Source organism: Phyllostomus discolor, chromosome 6 (genome assembly GCF_004126475.2).
Source record: "Phyllostomus discolor isolate MPI-MPIP mPhyDis1 chromosome 6, mPhyDis1.pri.v3, whole genome shotgun sequence".
NCBI classification, from domain to species: domain Eukaryota; kingdom Metazoa; phylum Chordata; class Mammalia; order Chiroptera; family Phyllostomidae; genus Phyllostomus; species Phyllostomus discolor.
Genome location: NC_040908.2, coordinates 132,456,485 through 132,478,716, shown reverse-complemented (window position 1 = coordinate 132,478,716; position 22,232 = coordinate 132,456,485). Strand labels below are relative to the sequence as shown.

The following is a 22,232-nucleotide window of genomic DNA, read 5'->3' as shown; positions in this document are numbered from 1 at the left end:
TCTGCAGAAGTATTTTTGCCAGTAAATTAAGCTGAGGAGTTTGCACATGGGCAATAAGGAGCCACCAATTTTTCAGTTAGGGAGTGACACGATCAGATCTTTGTTTGCAAAGGACCCTTCTGCTGCTGCCCTGGAAGTGGAGAGAGATGACAAGGTCTGGGATAAAGGGCTGGCTCAGATGATGAGGAAAACATTTGTAGATGTGGTTGCCACAATAAATTGTACACTCAAGCTGTCATATAATTACTCCCAAATGTCCAAAGGGATCTTTGCTTCATTCTTATTCCAAATGTTCCCTGGATAACCAAGTGCAGAAGGGAAACTGATGTGGACACAAGAGAACTTTATTTGACTTTGAGTGGGGTAGCTCCTGGGGAGTATGCACCTTAGGTAAAAAAAGCAGGCATAAGCCCTGGCTGGCGTAGCTCAGTGGATTGAGCATGGGCTGCGAATCAAAGTGTTGCAGGTTCAATTCCCAGTCAGGGCACATGCCTGGGTTGCAGGCCATGGCCCCCAGCAACCGCACATTGATGTTTCTCTCTCTCTCTCGTTCTCCCTCCCTTCCCTCTCTAAAAATAAATAAATAAATAAATAAAATCTTTTTTAAAAAAGGCAGGCATATTTGGAGAAATAGAAAACTCTATCATAAAATTCATGTGAAATCTCAAGGGACCCTGAATAACCAAAACAATCTTAAAAAAGAATAAGGAAGTTGAAAGACTCACAGTTTCATATTTCAAAATTTAGCTACAAAACTACAGTAAACAAAACAGCGTGGTCCTGGCTGATAGACCAATGGAACAGAATGGAGAGCTTAGAAATAAACCCTTGCATACGCAGTCAAATGATTTTTACAACGGTGCCAAGACCATTCAATAGAGAGAGGACAGTCCTTTCAATAAATGGTGCTGAGAAATTTGGATATCCATATGCTAATGAATTAAGTTGGGTCCTTACCTAATACCATATAAAAAAATTAACTCAAAATGGATCAAAAACCTACACATAAGAGCTAAAGCCATAAAACTCTTAGACGAAAACATAGGGGAAAAAATTCATGATATTGAATTTGGCAATGATTTCTTGGATAGGACCACAAAGACCCAGGCAATCACAGAAAAAGAAGACAAATTTGACTTCATGAAAAGTAAACTTTTGTGCATCAAAGTGAATAGGCAATTTCTGGAATGAGGAAAAGGTATTTGCAAATCATATCTGCTAAGAGATTTATATCTAGAACACACAGGAATTCTTAAAAATCAACAACAAAAGACTAAACAACCTGATTCAAACATGGACAAAGGACTCGAATACACATTTCTCCCAATAAGATATCTGAATGGTGATTAGCACATTAAAAGATGTTGACCGTCATGTCACTATCATTAGGGAAACACTACCACAACCACAGTGAGGTCCCTCACACCCACTGGGACAACTGCTATCAACTACAAACAGAAAATATAAGCATTGGTGAGCACGCAGAGTTGGAACCCTGTACACTGCTGGTGGGAATGTAAAATGGGGCAGCTCTATGGCAAACAGTATGGCAGTTCCTCAAAGAAATGAAAATTAGAATTACCATATGACCCATCAATTCCACGTCTGGATATATGCCCACATGTATTGAAATCAGAGTCTCTAAGGCACTTGTACGCCAGTGTTCACGGTATCATTATCCATAGTAGTGAACATGAAGCAACCTGTGTCCACCGACAGATAAATGAATTTAAAAGGTAATACAGACACGTAATGGAATATCATTCAGCCTTAAAAAGAGGTGAATTCTGACATAAGCTACAACATGGATGAACCTTGCGTACCTCAGGCTATGGGAAATAAGTTAGTAACAAAAAGACAAACATGGTACCATGATACTACATGTGGCCCCTAGAGTAGCCAGATTCATAGAGACAGGAGGCGGAGTGGAGGTTGCCAGGGGCTGAGGGAAGGGGGAATGGGAGTCATTATTTAATGGGTGCAGAATTTGTTTTGCAAGATTAAAACTAAAAGAGTGGTGGAGACAGACAGTTGTGATGGTTACACAACCATTAAATGTACTTAATAGCCCTGAACTGTACACTTAAAAATGGTCACGCTGCTAAATTTGATGTTAGGTACCACAGTAAAAAAAAAGAAAAGGAAAAAGAAAGCAGGCACAGGTCTGACTGGCGTGGCTCTGTTGGTTGGGTGTCCTTCTGCAAAGCGAAAGGTCACTGGTTCGATTCCTGGTCAGGGCACATGCCTGGGTTGCAGATTTGGCCTCCTGGAGGGGTGCCTATGGTCAGATGTTTCTCACATCAATGTCTCTCTCCCTGTCTTTCTCCTTCCCCTCCCCTTTCTCTAAAAATAAATAAATAAAATATTTTTTTTAAAAAGCAGACACAGCCCAGTATGTTTTAGAGCTGTTATCACCACATGGGAGCCACCTGAGCTGGGATAAGGAAGGACCGTCCCCTGTGGAGGGGTAAAGACCTTCACTCCCACTGCAGGCCCTGTCAGACGGCCCCCAGCCCTGAGCAGGAGCCCGGCCTGTCACAGCCTCCTTCGGCCTGTCTATGTCAGGGCTGATGGCCCTCGGAAGTGTCTGACCACAGGCACAATAGTCCACAGTAAACCTCTGAGGCAGAGTGGCCGGGGAAGTGTTCTGCCTGCCCCCTGGGAAGAACCAGGGGGTGAGTGACCTGCAGTAGGGTCACTGCCACTCCAGGTTACCCCAGCTAGCATGTGCTGGGAGGTGTTTTTATTCTTGCCACAAACCAGCTCAGTCTGTACATGCCTTCCTGTCTCCTTGCCGCACCTCTGAGACAGTGAAGATCACAGAATATGGAGCATATATAGATCTGTCCAGACGGAGTGGGAGTCATCCCCTGGAAGGTAGGTGGCTGACCTTTGCACAGCAGCAGTCAGGTGTCAGCTGGGAGCTGCAGCCATCAGGACATGGGGGGGTGCAAGCTCGTAGGTGCTGACCTTTGAGCAGCAGCAGAGGGAGAGAGAAAGTCTGAGGATTCCTGCAATCAGCCCCGGGCCCTGAACACAAGGAAGTGACTCAGGCTGGGGCAGGACATCAAGAGGGTCTGTCAGCCACACAGAATCAGGGCGGTGGATCTAGATTCAAACTTGCCCAACCTGTTCATCGGCTTCTTCTTCTCTTTTCTTTTTAAAGATTTTACTTATTTTTAGAGAGAGGGGAAAGGAGAGAGAAAGAGAGGGAGAATAACATCACTGTGAGAGAGAAACATTGATTGGTTGCCTCTCACACACACCGTGACCAGGGATCAAACCTGCAACCCAAGCATGTGCCTTGACAGGGAATCGAACCGATGACCTTTCACTTTGGGGAGTGTTGCCCAACCATCTGAGCTACGATGGTCAGGGCCCATCTGCTTTTAAAAGGAGGTTGGAGTTAAGGCCCAGAAGCAGGCTACTTGCTATCTATCGTTTATCATGAGATGTTCGCTAGCTCCTCGGTAACCTGTGTATATTTACTCCATGGCTGGGGAAGGAGGCTGGTGGCCAGTCAGTCTCAGGAATCCTTTTGAAGTCGTGAGACACGTCCTGCATCCAGAGTCCTGGAGACACTGCCGGAGATGAGGGACTGCCCCAGGTGGACCCCACTGACAACCACAGTCAGGGTCCTGGCGCCCCACCAGGGACGCAGCCTGACTAGGTGCACGGGGCCGGCATCGCCAGGCAGACGCGTCCCCTCCTGAGCTTGTGCCAGCCACTTGCTGGCCTGGGTGGTCTCCTCACCTTCGTCGCTGCAGCCGGGGCCCATGCAGGGCTGGAAGTCCTGGGTGTCGGGGCAGGGGACACTGAGGTCCAGCTGTGCCTTCAGCATGCGCTGCCGCATCCTCTTGCCTTTGTCGCAGGTGGAGGAGCTGCAGGCGGACCACGGCGACCAGTTGGAGTAGATGCAGGTTTCAGGGGTGTCATCTGGGAAGAGCATGTGACAGGGTTTCCCTGGGGGCCTGTGGCCCCTGGGACTGACCCTCTCCCCAGACAAGCCCTTTTAGGGAAGAGGAATCCCTGCTGCCGGACCAACTTCTGTGGGCCTGATGCTTCTGGATGGAAGTCAGTCCCTTCTCTATAAAAATTATACTTTAGCTTCCACTAAGAAGTATCTAAATAATCTAATAAGAAGAAAAGATTCTCTTCCTATCCCTTCCCCTCGACACGTGGACGCCTTTTTCATTTCCAGCCCCTCACTGTGGCAGATGTTGCTCCTACAGGGCTGTGGGCACGTACCAGACACGCTGGGGGTGCACGGGTGTTTCGTGTTGCTGCCTCATCTTCCTGGTGATTGTGATACGTACACAGGGGTCATGATGAGGGGAAGAGCAGCCAGTGTTCGCTGAGCACTTACTATGTGCCAACACTGTTCTAAGAACTGTACCTGCTCTTTCCCGTTTGAGACAGCAACTCTCTCTGGGGCAGGTTCTGTTACTGTCCTCGTTCTACAGGTGAGGATACCATGATAGAAAGGTGAGCTCCTCCCCCAAGGCCGCAGCGTGAGAGCCCCGGTTGTGTGGCCCCAGACCCTATGAGGAAACTGGAGCTGAAGCCACGGCTCTGCCTCTCCGCCCGACAGGAGGGTCTGGGCCTCACTCTCCTGGCTGGGGCGTGGACTCAGGCTGCCTCACAGGCCAGCAGGAGAATCAAAGCAGAGAGGGGTCTGAAGGCAGTGAAGCCTGTGCAAATGCCGTTTATGTGATCATTTTCAAGGCCTGGGACGCTGTTGAGTGCATATTCATTCCTGTGTCACACCTTCCCTAATTCTCTGATACTTTGTGCCTAGTTTTGGCCTTGCTTTGGATTATATGTCTCCAGCAGAAACCCTCAAAAATGGGATTACCAAATCAAAGGATGTCTCTGTGGCTTTTAAAACATGTTAGCAAATTGCTTTTCTAAAGAATGGTGCCAATTTACGTTGCCCCTGGCAACAAAGGGAAACAATGTACCTTCATCCTTCTCTTCCGGAGCCAGGTCTGCTACAATGTCATCCACGTTGTCGGGTATGATATTGCATTGTTCCCCCTGCAAAAGGAGTTTTACTCAGAGGGCTCACGTTCAAGAGTGGAATGTGTGGAGGGAAGACGAGGGAGGACATGACATCTAATGCCCACCCTGTATTCAAGGCAGAGTTCTGGGACAACATTTACAATCTGACTGAAAAAAAAAAAAAAAAAAGGTAATGAAGCCACTTCTAAACCTGACATGTGGCAGACATTTGTAATTGATTGTGGAACTCATGATGAAACCTATGTGCCTGGGTCCAACCATTCAGTGGAGCATGACACCCTATTTTCTTCATTTTGCTCATTTATATTGTGTGAGTAATTTGTTTACTAGAAACCTTGGGAGGCCCAGGGATTCTACATCCCGGAATATGCCGGGGACCCCATAATTCAAGAACGGAAAGGGGTACGGGGTCCTTGTGCCCTGGGTGGGAAAGGTCTGTGTCAGGTAAAGCTCTAACCCAGTACCTTCCGGGCAATTCTCTCGATGACGACCCTGGCTACTTGCGTGATGGACCCGCCCTCGGGGTCGTAAAAAGGACTCTGAGGATGGTCCAGGCTGGTCAGGGGCCGGATTTTCTCCTGGGGAATTGTGGGCTTGTTGGGCGACTGCAGTGGGGGAGAAAACAGAGAGTGGGAAGTAAAATTGGTTAAAAACCACAAAAACAATTTTTTTTATTTGCAAAAGCAATTTGTAGTGTGATCAGAACAAAAGCCTTGATAGGAACTTAACAAGTATGACTACTCTTTATTTTGCAGGATTCTGTTCCTGCCCTGCGTCGTGCATGGCCATCTGCTGATCTGGACTTTCAGATTCTCCCGAGTCCGTGGTAGGTTCCTGCCCAGACACAGAAGCCACACGCTGTGGAGAGGTCACCCCCGCTGGGGGCCAGCTGGGCCTGAATGCAGAGCTCCTCCCACTAGCCTGGGCGTTGGCAAACTTTTGTCTGCAGAGGGTCAGGTGGTAAATATTTTAGGCTCCGTGGGCCAAACTGTGTCTGTCGCAAGGACTCAGCTGTTATGGTGAGAAAGCAGCCCCAGGCAACGTGTAATCGAGTATGTGAGGATGGGTTCAACATTTTATTTACTAATTAGGTGGAAGGCCAGGTTTGTCCCACAGACCGTAGTTACCACTGTCTGTCCTAGGCTGTGCTGCCACTGGTTCTTTGATGACTGCAGATTTTGATGTTGTTGGTGTGTTGGCCATAACTGAGAAATATTGGCATCAGGAGAGATTCCAAGCTCCTCAGCCTGGTTGTCCAGGAACTTTTGGAATGTGGCCCAGCCCCCTTTCTCCCTCTGCTCCCTCCGACTCCCTCCAGGCATTTGCCTTTTGCCTGCTGTTTCGTGCTTATGGACCGATGGAAGAAGAGCTCGTGGGCAGATTCCCTCTCCGCCCCCTCTCAGTGGGCTGATGAGTGCACGCTAGCCTCGGGGTACTACCGCTCTGTGAGCTCATCTAGGACACAGCCTGGGCTGCATTTGCCTCCATGTCCAGGACCCCTGCAGCAGGGCTGGGCAAGGTTTGTCACTCATGGCTGCAGGCACACACACACCTCATAGGTCACCCCGCTGTCAGTGCCGGCGTCCCAGGGAATCAGGTCCTGCACCACCTTCTGCACCCAGCCACACTCCTTGGTGCACAGGTCCTCCGCAGACAAGCCCACGTTCCAGTCGGGGCTCGGGCCCATCATGGTCAGGAAGGACATTAAGTGGCGTGTCCGGTCCACGGAAAACTCAGCCGAGGGTGCTGCTCTCCTGGAGACCAAACACAGAGACCATGACATCAGGGACTCCAGGGGTGCCCGCTCAGAGGCAGGCCATGGCTAAAGGAGGACACGCACAGAAGGGAGGTGGATTCTCGGTCTCCCACGGCCTGTGGCGATGCGTGGTGTGCACCCTCCTCTCCCCCGAGTCTGTCCACTGGCCACACGCAGAGAGCACCACATACTGCCATGCGATTCCACACCTCTGACGTGCACACGGCACGTACTGCTGTTTTGTGCCGTCTCATCGACTTGTTTAGCTGCTTATTGATGGTCACCTCTCACAGGACTGACTGTACGCTCGGAAAGCAGGGCTTTTGTCTGTCTCACTGTGGCTTTATTTCCAGTTCCTGTAACAGTGCCTGGCACGGAATGATTCTGAGTGTATGAATGAACAAATACTTTGTTTTATATGTGAGCCGAGCTGTGTTGGGTGTGAGAGGAACTTCACAAATAAATGCTGGCTAACAACGCCCCGAGCCCTTGTACTTTCTTGTTGAATCCCCAGAACAGGATAATTGACCCCATGTCATAGACGCGGAAACTGAGGCTAAGAAGGGTTATGTGGCTTGTTCAAGGTCACAAAATGGTAGAATGGAGACCACAAATCAAAAGTCCACATTCATTCAAGGCCAGTATTCTTTTCATCATCAGTTTCTAAATCCTCCACCCTGCCCCTTTGTGACTGTACTGAGGTCTCCATCCTGCCACCAGGGGGAGCACCTTCCCCATCCTGCTGCCTGCATTAACAAGCTGCTTTACAGCAAGGCCCTGAGGCCCTGGCACCCAGCTCTCAACCACTGCCCACCCCTCTACCATCAGCCAGCGAGGACGCCGCCCAAGAGCCAGAGACCTTTGGCTGACAACCCCTGAGCTACAACCTGTCTCCTCATGTTGCTGAGAAGAGGCCTTAGGAGTGGCCCACCGAGGGGCTGGGTTGGAGGGTTAGAGTCGGTCAGCACCCGCTTGGTAGCAGGCCTGCGTTACTTTGTTTCCCTTTCCCTGGGGAGTTAGAATTATTATACTGTTTTTAGAGAAGAAAGGAAAGTGTAGAGAGGTTCATGAACTTGGAGATAACTGGGGCTTTGGTCTGAGGTTTGAAGGTCGAGCTGCCTGAGTCTGCGCCCCCAGGCTGCCAATCGTGGGGAATCCTTGGCCGGGGGCCAACTCGCCTGTGCAGTCCAGCTGGCAGCTGGTCCACCTCAGCTGTCGAGGAGTCCCTGTGTCCCTCTGCTGGGACCAGCTGCTTCTGGCTGCCTTCACCTGTCCCCGGAAAGCATCGACTCCAGACCTGGCCAGGCCCCACGGCAGTGGGTTGCTCCCGCTCTGCCAGGCCACACGGGATCAAACAATAAGCAGAGAGAGAGGGAAGCCAAGTAATCCTTGGACAAACTGACAGACCTTCAGTCTGTGCCTCAGTGTCCGAATCTATAAAGTGAGGATCCCCATACGGGTTACTGTGAGTGTTCAGGGAGACAACTTGCCTACGGTACTTAGTCCCGTGCCTGCCTCCTGAGCTGTTATCACTGCGCCGTATGCTTTCCCGTGTGTGCGTTTCCTGGCATGAGGTCGGTGGTTTCAGCAGCTTCTCCAAAGACCCGGTTTCTAGAATACCTGCAGTCTGGGGTGCTGCAGCATCGCTCACCTACAGACTGGTGACCACAGACCGGTGCCTGCCTTCCACTAGGTGCCACAGAGAACACTGGCATCTGGGTGGGGCTGCTTTGAGCTCCAGCCCTCCTTGGCACCGGGCGCCTGAAAGTCCAGCAGTGCCTTGGAGAGCAGGCTTCCTCTTCCATTGCCATAGAGACCAACCTTCCCACTTACTCCCTTCTGATCTCCATGAGCATGTGGCTTTGGGTCAGGTTAGTGGTTCATATTCTGTACCCCACTGGTGGGACTATTCACCACCACAACCCGAGGGGAAGAAAACAGCTCTACTGAGGAATCCAGAGCTGGAGAAACCAAACCGACCCCCACGCAATTCCCCCTGGATCCACTGCTCAGCCCATGGATGGAACCATCTGAGAACCTCATGTTTTACAAGGACTTATGCAAATCGTTCTCTGCAAATGCATTTTGGCCAAATCGGTAATCTGAGGGAGGTATCCTACAGTCCTTGGCATGTATTTTGAGAGGTAGGAGATTTGCAGCAACCAAAAATGCCTCCATTGCTTGGGACCCCTGGTGGGCCTTCCCAGAGTATGTTGGGTCCAGTCTTTCCGTGGAGTGTCTTGTGTAATTTCCGCCTTCCCTGCTGGATTCCCACAGGGGAGGGGCGGTGTGTGCCTTGTTCACAGCTGCATCCCAGCGCCCGGCAGAGAACTTGGCACGCGGTGGATTCTCTTCAAATATTTGTTGAAATAAATGAATTAATCTAAGAAACAAATATGGAGCCAATGTACTTTCTTTGACCTTCAAATGTAATTTAAAAATCACCTCAAGATATTTAATACTTCTGTAATAAAAATGAAATGTTAAAATAATGAGTTAAGAGTACATGTGAATTTTCTTTAGGAAGTGCTAAATATGATTAGAGTTCTTCAGTTTGCCTAAACCATAATAGACATTCTGATTCATGCTTTCTTACATGCCACATTTTCCCATTTATGGTATTCTGTTAATTTGGTTTCATTTTTCTATGTGGGATTTACATTTTAATCATTTTCCTAGCAAAGACAGTTGATCTGGCCATACCATAAAACTGAAGCTATTATAAAGCATGATAATGGAAATGACGTAATATTCAGGATAAGAGATAAAGATAAATTTGTGGCACAACTGGAGATCCCACAAACTTTAGAGAAGGATTTATTCAATTTAGGGGGAAAGAAAAGATTGTGCAATGAGTAGGGTTGGGTTACCTTAACTGCAATAAAGACATGGGGTTCACATCCAGTATCATACAGGCAAAAAATCCAGTGTTAAATAGAAAACCAGATTATTGAAAAAAAGCCAAGTTTTCTGGTCTGCTAGAGAAGTGTTAATTTCCTCAGCTTTTCAACAATAAAAGCAATCACAAATGTAGCTAATTGAATTAGACTCAACTAAAACCATCTGTATAATGAAAACAGCTGTACTGAATTAGAGAGAAATAATAACATGTGGGCAAAAGGTTTCCCTCTAGTGGACAGGTGGCAAATACAAGACCCTCAGGCCGAATCCAGTCCTCCACCTTGTTTTATCTGGCCTGGCAGCTTGTTTCTACCCCGCAGCAGCACCAAACTCTTGCTTAACTGTTAAGGAGTAGTTACATGTCTACAGTCCTATAATTACATTCGGCCCTTTGAAGGCAACTGCGAGGTTGACGTGGTCCCTGGTGAAAATGAGTTTGACAGCCCTGATTTAGTGTGACTGTCAAATGTTAATATCTACTGCATATACAGAGTTAATCCAAATCTGTAAGAAAAATATCACAGTCTTGATAGATAAACATTTCTAAACAAAAATTCCAAAAGCGGCACAAAAGAAAAGAGACAATAAAGGGATTTTATGATCCTTTTTGAGTCTTATTATGCCCTTCTAAATTAAAGATCCACACCGGTGAGACTCAAGCCACTGGTGACCCAGATCACTCACATACTGACTTCTGTCTCTCATGGTGTGTTTTAGGACTGTTCCCAATAGTTTTTGATGCTGCAGAAACTCAATAAGGCCACTAGAGGGCGCTCGAGCCACGCATTAGGCTGAGGCCCTGTGAGAGTGGAGGAAGGTTTGAGTGATTTCCAGACTTAAGAAAACTACAATCTGGAAGCATCTGGAGCTCTGGGTCCATCTGGTTGATTAGATCATATATAGTCCAGTCTTCCTTTTACAATCCCGAGGACATCAGTGGGCCTGGGCAAGTGCTGCAGGAGGCAGGGAGGGCCCTGGGCCTTCAGCCCGCACTGAGGGAAAGATGCCTCTGACCTTATGGGGAGCCAGGGCTTGGGTGATTACCGGCACAGACCCTCCAGAGGCAGGACTTCTGGGCAGGGTGAGGGTGTTTCCGGTTCACCAGCTCCTCATCTGTCTTGAGAACATGACCATTGTCTAATCCAATGTTAATTAAGCAGAGTGGCTGGGAATAATTAAGGAGACTACAGTCCTTTACAGGACTCATAAGAAAGGGAAAACAAGTTTTTTTTAAAAAAAATAAGCTCTTTTATTTTTTTTAGAGAAATAAAAATTCTTTTAAAAAGTTCCAGTAATTCCTAGCATCCAGACTAACCCAGAGGAACTGGGTGGTGGAAATGCAGAATCGCTTTGCAGGAAACCTGAGCATTTTTTGCTCAGGGGCCAGAGGAACTGGTGACGGATGTGGGTTTTGTTGAGAATTTGTCTTTCCTGTCTGTACCTGTGCTCCGGGCTGTTGGAGCCACAGCTTGATTTATTGAGCTAAACAAGTCAGCAGCTAATTTGTTCATTCAAGGCTGTCCTTTGAGAAGTGGTCTAGTGGATAAAGATGAAGATCATTGGAAAACAAGTCAGTTTCCATGGGCAGGACCTTGCAAAGTAGGTCACCCTGGCTTTCCACCGGAGAGAGAGGCTGGAATCCCATTAACCTCAATCGAGCAGGCTCAGTGAGGAGGGGCAGGGCTGAGTCTGCAAAACAAAACTTGGCTGCGTGGAGGCTTCCCAATTTGACTTCCTAATGAGATTTGGAAGAGGAAAGGGGAACGTGGGGTAGGGGAATATCAAAGGAAAATAACGTTCCCTTGACCAGCTGGTAGCACTGAGTGGAGAGGGTTTGGGTGTTTGGGAAGTCTGAGTGTTCGCCCTCAATTAATTCTGTTCCACTGGGGTATTAGGACGTCTAAGGGAGGAGTGAAGCATGGGAAGGTATCTCCAAATATTTTTTTCAGTCTCTCAGAAAGCCTATCCTGTCTTACAAACCAAGGGGAAAAAAAGTCCATTGATTCTTTCATCCCCTTGGAGCTGTGGTTCAGTCTCGTCTTTCATAGCATACTTCACAGAAGGGTTGTCTGTACTCACTGACTCCATAACCTCCTCTTCTGTTCACATTTCACCCTGCTCCAGGCTGTTTACCTCTCCCCCTCCGCTCTGCAGAGAGGAGTCTCAGTAAGGTCACTGACAGATCTTCATGTTGGTAAATCTAGTGGGCACTTTGCGGCTCTAATCGTACTTGATTTCTCAGCCACATTGGACACAGGCTGCCCACTCCTTGAATGTGTTTTTCACCTGGCTTTTCTGATAGCAAGCTTCCTTCCCCCATTTCTTTGCTGTCCCTTTTCTGTTTCCTTGGCAGAGAAGTCCTCCTCAGCACTAAATGCTGGTGCTCTCTGGACTCAGCCTGAGCCCTTGACTTATTCTCAAGCTCTCTCTCACCCATAACCTTGTCATTATCATCCATTTCTTGTTGACTTAGTGCAGAATACCTGCCCCCCTCCATACCCATGAGCTTCAGAGCTTTATAGGTAACTGTTTATGTAACCCCTCCGACTGGGTATCTCGAAGGCATTTCCAGGTAACCCATCCAGAACTGAATCCACGATCTTCCCTGCTGAACCTCATCTGATGTTCCATATCTTATGAGAGGACCCACCAACTCATTAATTAAGCGTCTTGACCCCTCTGCCTTTCTCATCCTCCTTATCCAACGTATCATCAACGTTTCACTCCTGTGTGTCTCCCAGGTCCCTGCACCTCCCCATCTCCACCACCACCGTCCTAGTGCAAGTCCCTGTGAATCCTCCCTGCACCTCTGCAACAGCCTCCTCCCGGGTCTCTCCTCAGCCACTCTTACCCTTTTCATATCGGAGCCAGGGTGTTGTTTTAATCTAGATCTGATCATGTTGTCATCCAGCTTAAAACCCTTCAACGATTTCCCATTACTCTTAAAGTAAAAATCAAAGTCTCGAATGTCGCATGGGTTGGCCCTGCACCAAGCTCAGCTCTGATTTCTGGACATAGTTATACCATAACCTGTTAGTACTTTATGCTCTGCTCCCTCCTCAGGGCTTTTGCACATAATGGTCTCTCTAGACTTTCTAGAATGTTCTCCCCTTGCTTTGCTTCTTTACCTAGTTAACTTCTATTGATTCCTTAACTCTTAGCTCAATTCCCATTTCCTCAAGGAGGTTTCTCTGACCCACAGGCTGGGTTGGGGCCCCAACCACACACGCTCACAGCAGCTTATGCCTTTATGTCATAGACATGCCACGTTTGTCATCATTTGGTTCATGTCTCTCCCCCTTTAAACTCCTGTAAGCTCCATGGGAAGATCTGCTCTGCTCAGTGCTGTGTCCCTGGGGGCCTTCCACAGCACTTCCCTTGGGAGACCCCAGATGCACATTTGTTGAGGCAATTAAATGTTTTAGTCACCCTTGATAGAACATAGGGTAAGTGCAAGCTAAGAATCTGTTTTTTTTTTTTTTCAGGAGTCAGACAATTTAGTGTGGTCACACTGCTAATTTCATGTTGACCAGAAGTCTGATTGACAGCTTTATGTTTGGATTGATTAAAGGATGGATAATGAACAGTTACTTAACGGAAGGACCTTGTTGTAGTGAAGGGCATAGACACTGAAGTCAGCTTCTGCACTGACGCAGCTGGATGCTGAGGCTGGACCTGGCACGCAACCTCTGAGCGTGGGTCCCTCCACTGTACAGTGAGGATTATGATCCCCAGGGGGATTATCATGGGGTTAGTATGAGGGTTAAGGAATGTAAGTGCCTAGTACGGTATCTGGCAAATAGTAGGTGATCACAGAAAAAGGATTTCTCTCAGCTTTCTTCCTTTTCTCTTTCCCTTCCTCCCTCTTTCCTTCCTGAAGCACCTTGCTTTACTGTTTACATCTTTCTAAACCCAGGCTCCTTAAGGGAAAATGGTATAGGTATCCTTAGTGGTGTGAAAATTGACATCCACAAACTGTGGCCCAGATGTCCCCAACCCCTACCTGGTCTTGAACCAAAGGTGAGGAACTTGTCATAGGAAGGTTCTGAGAGCCTGGGAGCTGGGGGAAGCTGAGAAGAAAGCCTGAGCAAACAGCATTCAGAATGGATATTTTTTCAGATTGATGTTAATTATGCAAACGGAGCCAAAGGCCTTTGTGAATTCACATCAGTGTCTTCTGGTGGGACAGCCAGGAAACAAGCACATGCCCGCCCGCCCGCCAGGAGAGAGCCCCGCCCACCAGGAGAGAGCTCCGCCCACCAGGAGAGCCCCGCCCAGCAGGCCCTGCCTCTACTGCTTCTCCGAGGCAAAGGCACTTCCAAGCCTGGGCCTGTTTTCAGCTACAGTCAACCCTTAAAAAGTGTTTGAACTGCGCAGGTCCATTTAACAGGGTGGGACAAAAGTAGGTTCACAGTTGTTCATATGGAAAATAATGTGATAATTAATAAATAATAATATAAGAATAAACTCAAGTGTTTTGCATATTCACAATTGTAAGCCTACTTGTGCCCCACCCTGTATGTGGGGAATTTTTTTCAATAAATATGTATAGTCCTGTGAATGTATTTTCTGTTCCTTATGATTTTTTAAAATAACATTTTCTTTTTTCTAGCTTACTCTTATAAGAAAACAGTGTATAATACATAAAACATACAAATATGTGTTAACTGACTATTTATGTTATTGGTAAGGCTTTTTGTCAGCAGTAGGTTATTAGTAGTTAAGCTTTGGGGGAGTCACAAGTTACACGTGGATTTCCATCTGTGCAAAGGATTGGCACCCCAGGCCCCTGTGCTGTTTCAGGGTTCACTTACTCTGTTCTCAGCTTCCTCAGACGAGATCCAGAGCAAGGCGTGGAGATCACAGCAAGCTAACAAAAGCCTCCCTTGGTCAGCTGTTCCCATCCTCTCTTGCCCTCCTCAAGCCTCCGCTCAGGGCCTCAGTTCCACCAGACCTGGGCCACTCTGGGGCAAGGAGCATCCTTCCAGACTCAGCCCTATGGTACCTCCTGCACAAAGACTTCCTGACCTTGCTTCAGCCCCAGTCCCAGTCCCAGGCTACATTGTGCCCCTTCTCTGGGCTCCCAGAGCCACTCATATCCTCATTGTAACACTTCTCCTTTGGGAGCAAACAGGGCTACCACGGTGGATATGTTTTGTATATACAGGGCCACGTGGACTTGTGCAGAGCAGGCCTGGAGTGGTGGAACTCTGTCTGTTGTCTGTCTCCTCCTTGGCTCGGCATTCCAAAGGGTGGGGACTGGGTATAGGACAGGCACTGAGTAGGGGATGAGCCATTAATTTCCTGAATGGTTAAACAGGTGGTCACCAGGTCCCTGGCAATAGCTTCCTTGCCATCAGCTGGTCATGTGTGAGTGCTCCTCCCTCGGCTCCTACTGCCCTATGCTGTGGAGTCTTTCTTGCACTTCCCTTCCTATGCTTATATGAGTTTGCCTTTTCTCCCACTGAGCAGTATCTCATACATTCCCCACATTGTTGCTGTCTTCATCAGTGTTATTGTTACTGTATGCAGACGGCTCCACAGAGAGGTGAGCCAAGCCTGTCTTCATAAACCATTTTTTGGTGGTTGCCTGGGAACTTTGCTCCAGACCTGCCATCCATGAAGGAGAAATAAAATCCAGGCTTGTTCAAGGAACTGCATGGGAATCAGGGTAGTACAGGGAGGTACAGAGTAGGAGGTGGCCAGACATGAACCCTGAGGAACAGGAGACAGGGGCTGAAGAGTGTCATGCTCACTGTGTCCTCACGAGGGAATTGAGGAGTGCAGGCTGCATCCTGGAGATGCAGGGAAGTCATGGAGGGATTCTAAGGCAGGGAATCAGATTTGGGTTCTTAGAAGATCACTCTGATAACCCCGGATGAAGGATCAGACAGAGGAGCCCATGGAAGAGGGAAGAATCGAAGTAGTCTAGGTGAGAAAAGATGATGGCTTGAATTAATGGCAGCAGAATGGCCAGGTAAGGAGTGATTTGGGAGACACTAAGAAGGCAGAACCAATATGACTTAGTGATGGGCTCCATTTTGGGTATGATGAGTTCAAGGTCCATGTGGGACATCTACGGAGGTGCACAGGAAATTGATGGATGGATTTATCCATCACCCACCTACATACCTGCCTGGGGAAGTGGTAGTTTGGGGAGCCATTAGCATACCCCTATTTACCAAAATGCATGGTAGGATGAGATCTCAAAGAGATGGAGTAGACAGAAGAGATGGAGACTGAGAATGGAACCTGGAGTAAACCTGACTTCCTGTGAGGCATATTTGCTTGGAGTGAGTATACCTGTGAGCTTGGAGAGCAAGTATATTTCAGCTTGTTGTGGCTGAGAGCATGAGTGAATACATACTGGTGAATCCATGTTCTGAGCTGGATCCTCTGCAGTGTTAGAGCTATCGGGGCAACAGAGACCAAGACTGCATCCTGAGAGGATAGGGGCACTGGTGACACTCCACACATGGGCATGCACCTGGCCTGTGTGTCCATCTAACAGGTATTAATGACTTTAATGAGCTAACTGGCATGCTGTGGCCATTAGGTGAGTGGCTTCAAGTTCACGGCTGGGATAGGGAGAGCGAAGAGCCAGGGTCTGTTTGCTACTTACACGTTGAGAGGCTGCCAGGCTGGCCACTGAGCTTTGGCTTTGATTACGGTGAGGACCTCATCACTCTGCAAAAAAGAACCACAGATATTTAGTGAGGAGAGCTGGGCTCAGGGGAGCAAGAGGGTTTTGACAGGGTCACACTGTCTACCCCCACTCACTTACCTGCTATGGAGGCTCTACCTGCCCAGGTGTGGGAACCATCCAGCTCCAGGGTGGGGAAGCCCTGAGGCCTACGCAATCCCAGGAGGTGGGCTGAGTGCTCAGTGTGCCTGGTGCATGCTGGATACTGATGGGTCGACTGAGCCACACCTTTGGTTTCCAGCTCAGCCCGTCCCGTTGCCCCTGGAGCCAGACTCTGCCCTGGACTCTGCCTGGACAGCCAGACTTCCTTATGTGTCTAACCTGAGGGAACATTGTGTGCTCCAAGTCCAGACCCAGACTGGGGCCTGCCCCAGGCCACGCTGGAGTGGGAGCCCACACTGCCCCCCAGGATCGTCACCCCTGAGGCATTTCCTGCTGTTGAGACTCATGCGCCAGATCAGAATCCTTTAGATGAGGAGGCCAGCACCAAGCCGGGGCCACACCCCGTGCCACTCATGCCTCTACAGTCTATTTTGCTTTGGACAGTGTGTAGACCACCCTTAGGGTGTGGGACCTAAAATAATTTTTTGACAAAGAATCTGACAATGAATACTTTGAAGGAAAGCATGAAGTCATCATTGTAGGGAAAAATGAGAACTTTGCTGATTTTTGTTAAATATGAGGTTTATTTGTGTTCTTATTTTCAATTACACACTGGGAGTGAGGGGTATCACATTCTATCTCCCCTCCTGCTGGCCTGGGCTCTACAGTGCTCAGGCACTGCTGCCTGCTATGCATACAGAAGTCCAGACTGTCACTGGCTGTGGAAGGAAGAGCTTTGCTGCTGACTAAATAGGTCCCCAAGTTGCAGGAGGGCAGAGGCATGCTTGGACGGTTCACAGCTCTGCCCCAGTTCTTAGAGCCATGCCTGGCTGTGGGTGCCTAGAAAATCATATTTGGAATGAACTGGTGGATTTCTCCTTAGCTGGGTACCTTGCCCAGAAAATCCCACGGCCTTGAGGAGACTGGAAGGAAGGAGGTCAGCAGTGTCTCCAGGGTCAGGCCCAAAGATTATCAAAGACCTGCTGGTCTGGAGCACCTCGTCGGTGGGTGGTAAGCCTTTGAGAGGAAGGGAGATCAGCTGAATCCAGCTTGGCCTGGGTGTTACAGATGGTCCTGGTGGGGTGAAGGGCAGAAGTGTGGCCCATAGGGAAGAGCCCCTCCCTCCAGCCCAAGAAGAAACTTGCAGCCTCTTTCTGAGCTCAGGTTTCGCTCTTTAAAAAACATTATTTTAATTTATTAATTTGAGAGAGAGAAAGAGAGAAACATTGATTTGTTGTTCTACTCACATATGCATTCATTGGTTGACTCCAGCATGCACCCTGAGCAGGGATTGAACCCTCAACCCTAGCTCATCAGGATGATGTTCTAACCAACTGAACCATCTGACCAGGACTCAGGCTTCCCTCTTTTCATCAGAGTAAAGAATCACTGGAGATCAGGACTTCTGATCTCCAGTGATTCATAGGTAGACACACTGTGCCTCCTCACGCAACCAAAATAAGGACAATAACAATTTAGAAACGAAAAAAAACCAGTACTGACAGAAAATTGAACTGTATGGAAGTCGGACAACCAAGGAGTTAAAATAGACACATTCATCCAGACTGGTAGGAGGGGTGGAGTTGGGCTGCCGAGTGGAGAGGGGTTGTGGCAAAAAAGGCAGTGGCTGGCAGACCCAGGTGTGCAGGAGGTGGACTGTGGAGTGGCGTGGCACACAAGGTGGTTGGCGGACCCCACGGTCCCACATTTGCACACAGATAACCCAGGTGAAATGGGAGTGAGATAGACTATGCAACCAGGGCTCCAGCGAGGGGAAATAAAGCCTCAAAACACTGATTGAAAACACCTGTGGGGGTTGAGGTGCCAGGAGAGACTCCCAGCCTCACAGGAGAGTTTGTTAGAGAGACCCACAGGGTCCTAGAACATACACAAGCCCACCCACCCAGGAATCAGCATCAGAAGGGCCCAGTTTGCTTGGGGGAAGCAGTGGAAGGGACTGAAATCCAGCAGAGAGCAGACCCTTGGACCCCTCCCCCACAAATAGCATCACAACGCAGCCTTGTGGGTTGCCCCGCCCTGGTGAACACCTAAGGCTCCACCCCTTACTATGTAACAGGTGCTTCAAGACAAAAAATAAATGGCCCAAATGAAGGAACAGATCAAAGCTCCAGAACAAATACAACTAAGCGACAAAGAGATAGCCAACCTATCAGATGCACAGTTCAAAACACTGGTGATCAGGAAGCTCACAGAATTGGTTGAATTTGGTTTCAAATTAGATGAAAAAATGAACGCTACACTAAGAGAAATAAAGGAAAACGCACAGGGAACCAATAGTGATAGGAAGGAAACTGGACTCAAATCAATGGAGTGGACCAGAAGGAAGAAAGACACAACCAAACAGAAAAAAAGGAAGAAACAAGAATTCAAAAAAATGAGGAGAGGCTTAGGAACCTCCAGGACACCTTTAAATGTTCCAACATCTGAATTATAGGGGTACCAGAAGGGGAACAGGAAGAGCAACAAGTGGAAAACTTATTTTAACAAATAATAAAGGAGAACTTTCCCAATCTGACAAAGGAAATAGACTTCCAGGAAGTCCAGGAAGCTCAGAGAGTCCCAAAGAAGTTGGACCCAAGGAGGAACACACCAAGGCACACCATAATTACATTAGCCGAGATGAAAATGAAGGAGAGAATCCTAGAAGCAGCAAGAGATAAGGGGACAGTCACCTGCAAAGGAGTTCCCATCAGACTGTCAGTTGATTTCTCAAAAGAGACCTTGAAGGCAAGAAGGGGCTGGAAAGAAGCATTCCAAGTCATGAAAGGTGAGGACCTATATCCAAGATTGCTCTATCCAGCAAAGCTTTCATTTAGAATGGAAGGGCAGGTGAAGTGCTTCTCAGATAAGGTCAAGTTAAAGGAGTTCATCATCACCAAGCCCTTATTATATGAAATGTTAAAGGGACTTATCTAAGAAAAAGAAGATCAAAACCTATGAACAGTAAAATGACAACAAACTCACAATTATTAACAACCACACCTAAAACAACAACAAAAACAAACTAAGCAAACAACTAGAACAGGAACAGAACCACAGAAATGGAGATCACATGGAGGGTTAGCAACAGGGGAGTGGGAGGAGGAGAGAGGGAAGAAAAGGTACAGAGAATAAGTAGCATAGATGGTAGATAGAAAATAGACAGGGGGAGGGCAAGAATAGTATGGGAAATGTAGAAGCTAAAGAACTTATAAGTATGACACATGGACATGAACTAAAGGGGGGAATGTGGGTGGGAGAGGGTGTGCAGGGCGGAGGGGAGTGAAGGGGGAAAATGGGACAACTGTAATAGCATAATCAATAAAATATATTAAAAAAAAGAATCATTGGATGCACAAACACCCCACATTCACATGTTTTCAAAGAGCATTTCTAAGTGCTGAGAGGTTTACACTTCTCATGAGAGACATTTTTATCTGTTGAGAATGTCTCCCTGATTTATTCCTTATAAATATCTATTGAATAACTGAAAGAAGCTGCTTATCATGAAGTCACATGTGAGACCTGACCTATCTCCCAAATGCCAGCACTGGGTCTCCCAACACCTAGGTTGTTGGTGACATCTCATGTGTCCCCTGTCCCATGGTAAACTCTTTGACCCAGAACCTGCTCCTCCTCCCGTGGCCTCATGTGGGTATAGGCACATCCACCTACTGCCTGAAGTAGATACCAGGCGTCACCAGCATTCCTCCACCTCCCGCCCCTTCACAGTGATGAGGCCCCAACATCCACTGTGTTCACAGCCTTAACATCTCTTGAATCCTTCCACAGTCTCCTCACTGGTCTCTGAGTCTCCTGCACCCTCCACATTGCTGCAAATCTGACTGATCCACTCCTTGCCTAACCCTTCAGCGGCTTCCCACAACTTCCATGGTCATTTTGAAATTCCTGGTATACTTTTTTGACTTTTAATTCCAGAATACTCCATGCTTATTGTAGACAAAGTTAGCAGCACAGAAGCATGCAATGTAAATGTTGAGCACTTCCTGCCTCAGCGCATGCCCTGCCTTCTGCCTTCTTCTCCAGAATGTCGCGTTTTGGTGTGCCTCCCTCCAGGCCTTCGACTCTGCAGATGCAACTCTGCATTTGCACATGCGTCAGACACAGCTCCTTATACTGTGCATATTATTTGCACCATGATTTTTACATTTTCCCCTAATATTACACCATGGGAAACTTTCTGTGTCAATGGATATAGCGTCAGAGCTCTCTTTTTGTTGATTTTGAAGTATGGAAGGTCTTCCAATTATGGTAAGCCTGTTCAAGACTAATAGAAAAGGAATCCAAGAAATGAGATACTGCCTGATGCTAATCATTTTGCTCTGTAAGAAATGCTTTACTGAAAAGAAGAAAATTAGCATGGGTGGAGCTGCAGTGGCCACCGAGTCGGCAGGTCCTGCAGTGTCACCTTGCACTGCAATTAAATCTTGGTTTTGGGTCCCAACTAATGACATATTGATTTAGCTTTTGCAGAATAACTCAACAAAAATTGTTTGGACCCTTCATTAGTGTTTATTTATGGTGGTGAAATTCTGTCTGTAGTTTTCAGAGATGCGGAGGCTCCCAGGATGGTGGGTCCACGTGTCGGGGCATTAGAACAGCTTGCTGCTATAATTTGTTTCATCTAGTGGCTCCACACCATCTGCACGATCAACTGCTTATTGTCTCTCATTTGTGCTCACTCATGTTATCCAATGAAATAAGAAAGCAGGAGCATTCTAGAAAAATTATTTTTAAAGCTAAGTAATTTTGTTACTGCATCAATTTTCTGGTAGAACCCGAGCCCTACAGGAGTGGAGAGTGTCTAGCTTGTTCATGGCCATATCTAAACGCTATGCATGATCAGTAAATTTCTGAAAAGCAAAGCCACATCATTCTTTTTGATATATGGGTATGTGTAGAATTCCATAGCACAGATGTTCTGCAATATTTTTTTTAACCAACATTATTGGTGGATATTTAATTGTTGCCATAAAGGATGCATGATAGACATGTGTGTTTATATTTCTTTGTTTACAGACCTAAGGGTTCCTGTGTTATAGGTTCCCAGGAATGATTAAAAGATAAAGCAAATTTAAATTTTTGGCAGGGCCTACCAATTTTTCCTCCAAATGTCTGCACCAATTTATACTCCAGCAAGAATGTGTATGTGCCTGCCCATGTCTTCACAACTTTGGACTCACTGGCTCCTATCATTCTCCTTAGCATTTCTAACCCAGCAGGCAGGAACATAGTTTGGCTGAGAGCCCAAGCTGTGGAGTCACACCTGAGTTTAAATCCTGGTTTCACCACTTACTAGTTCTATGGCCTTCAGCAAGTATCTTTACCTCTCTTAGCTTTCTCATGTGCAAGATGGGGTTAAAAAGAGTATCTCCTGCACTGGATTGTTTGGGGGAGTACATGATATAATTCAGGTAATGTGCTAATACAGTGCCTCTATCAGTATAAATATTAGTGACTATAGCCCTGGCCAGGTGGCTGGGTTGGCTGGAGCATTGTCCCATACACCAAAAGGTTTCGGGTTTGATGCCTGGTCAGGGCACATACTTAGGTTGTAGGTTTGATCCCTTGTTGGCATGCATATGGGAGGCAGCTGATAGGTGTTTCTCTTTCACATAGATGTTTTTCTTCCTCTGCCTCTCACTCCTTTCCTCTTTAAAATCAGGAAAAAGAAGGAAAGAAGGAAAGAAAGAGAGAGGGAGAGAGAGAGAGAGAGAGAGAGAGAAA

The 22,232-nt window shown here is 47.5% G+C and overlaps 1 protein-coding gene across 1 annotated transcript in view; it reads right to left on the bottom strand.

Annotated features, from left to right (window-relative positions):
- The window catches only part of SPON1 (spondin 1), a 268,644-nt gene that overhangs the window by 8,167 nt on the left and 238,245 nt on the right, over positions 1-22,232 (bottom strand). The window contains exons 7-11 of the mRNA XM_028517009.2: positions 16,302-16,366; positions 6,575-6,776; positions 5,487-5,627; positions 4,962-5,037; positions 3,754-3,936 (exon numbers count right to left, since the gene is read on the bottom strand). Of these exons, the coding sequence (XP_028372810.1) occupies positions 3,754-3,936; positions 4,962-5,037; positions 5,487-5,627; positions 6,575-6,776; positions 16,302-16,366 (667 nt within the window). The remainder of the gene's footprint in view (positions 1-3,753; positions 3,937-4,961; positions 5,038-5,486; positions 5,628-6,574; positions 6,777-16,301; positions 16,367-22,232) is intronic.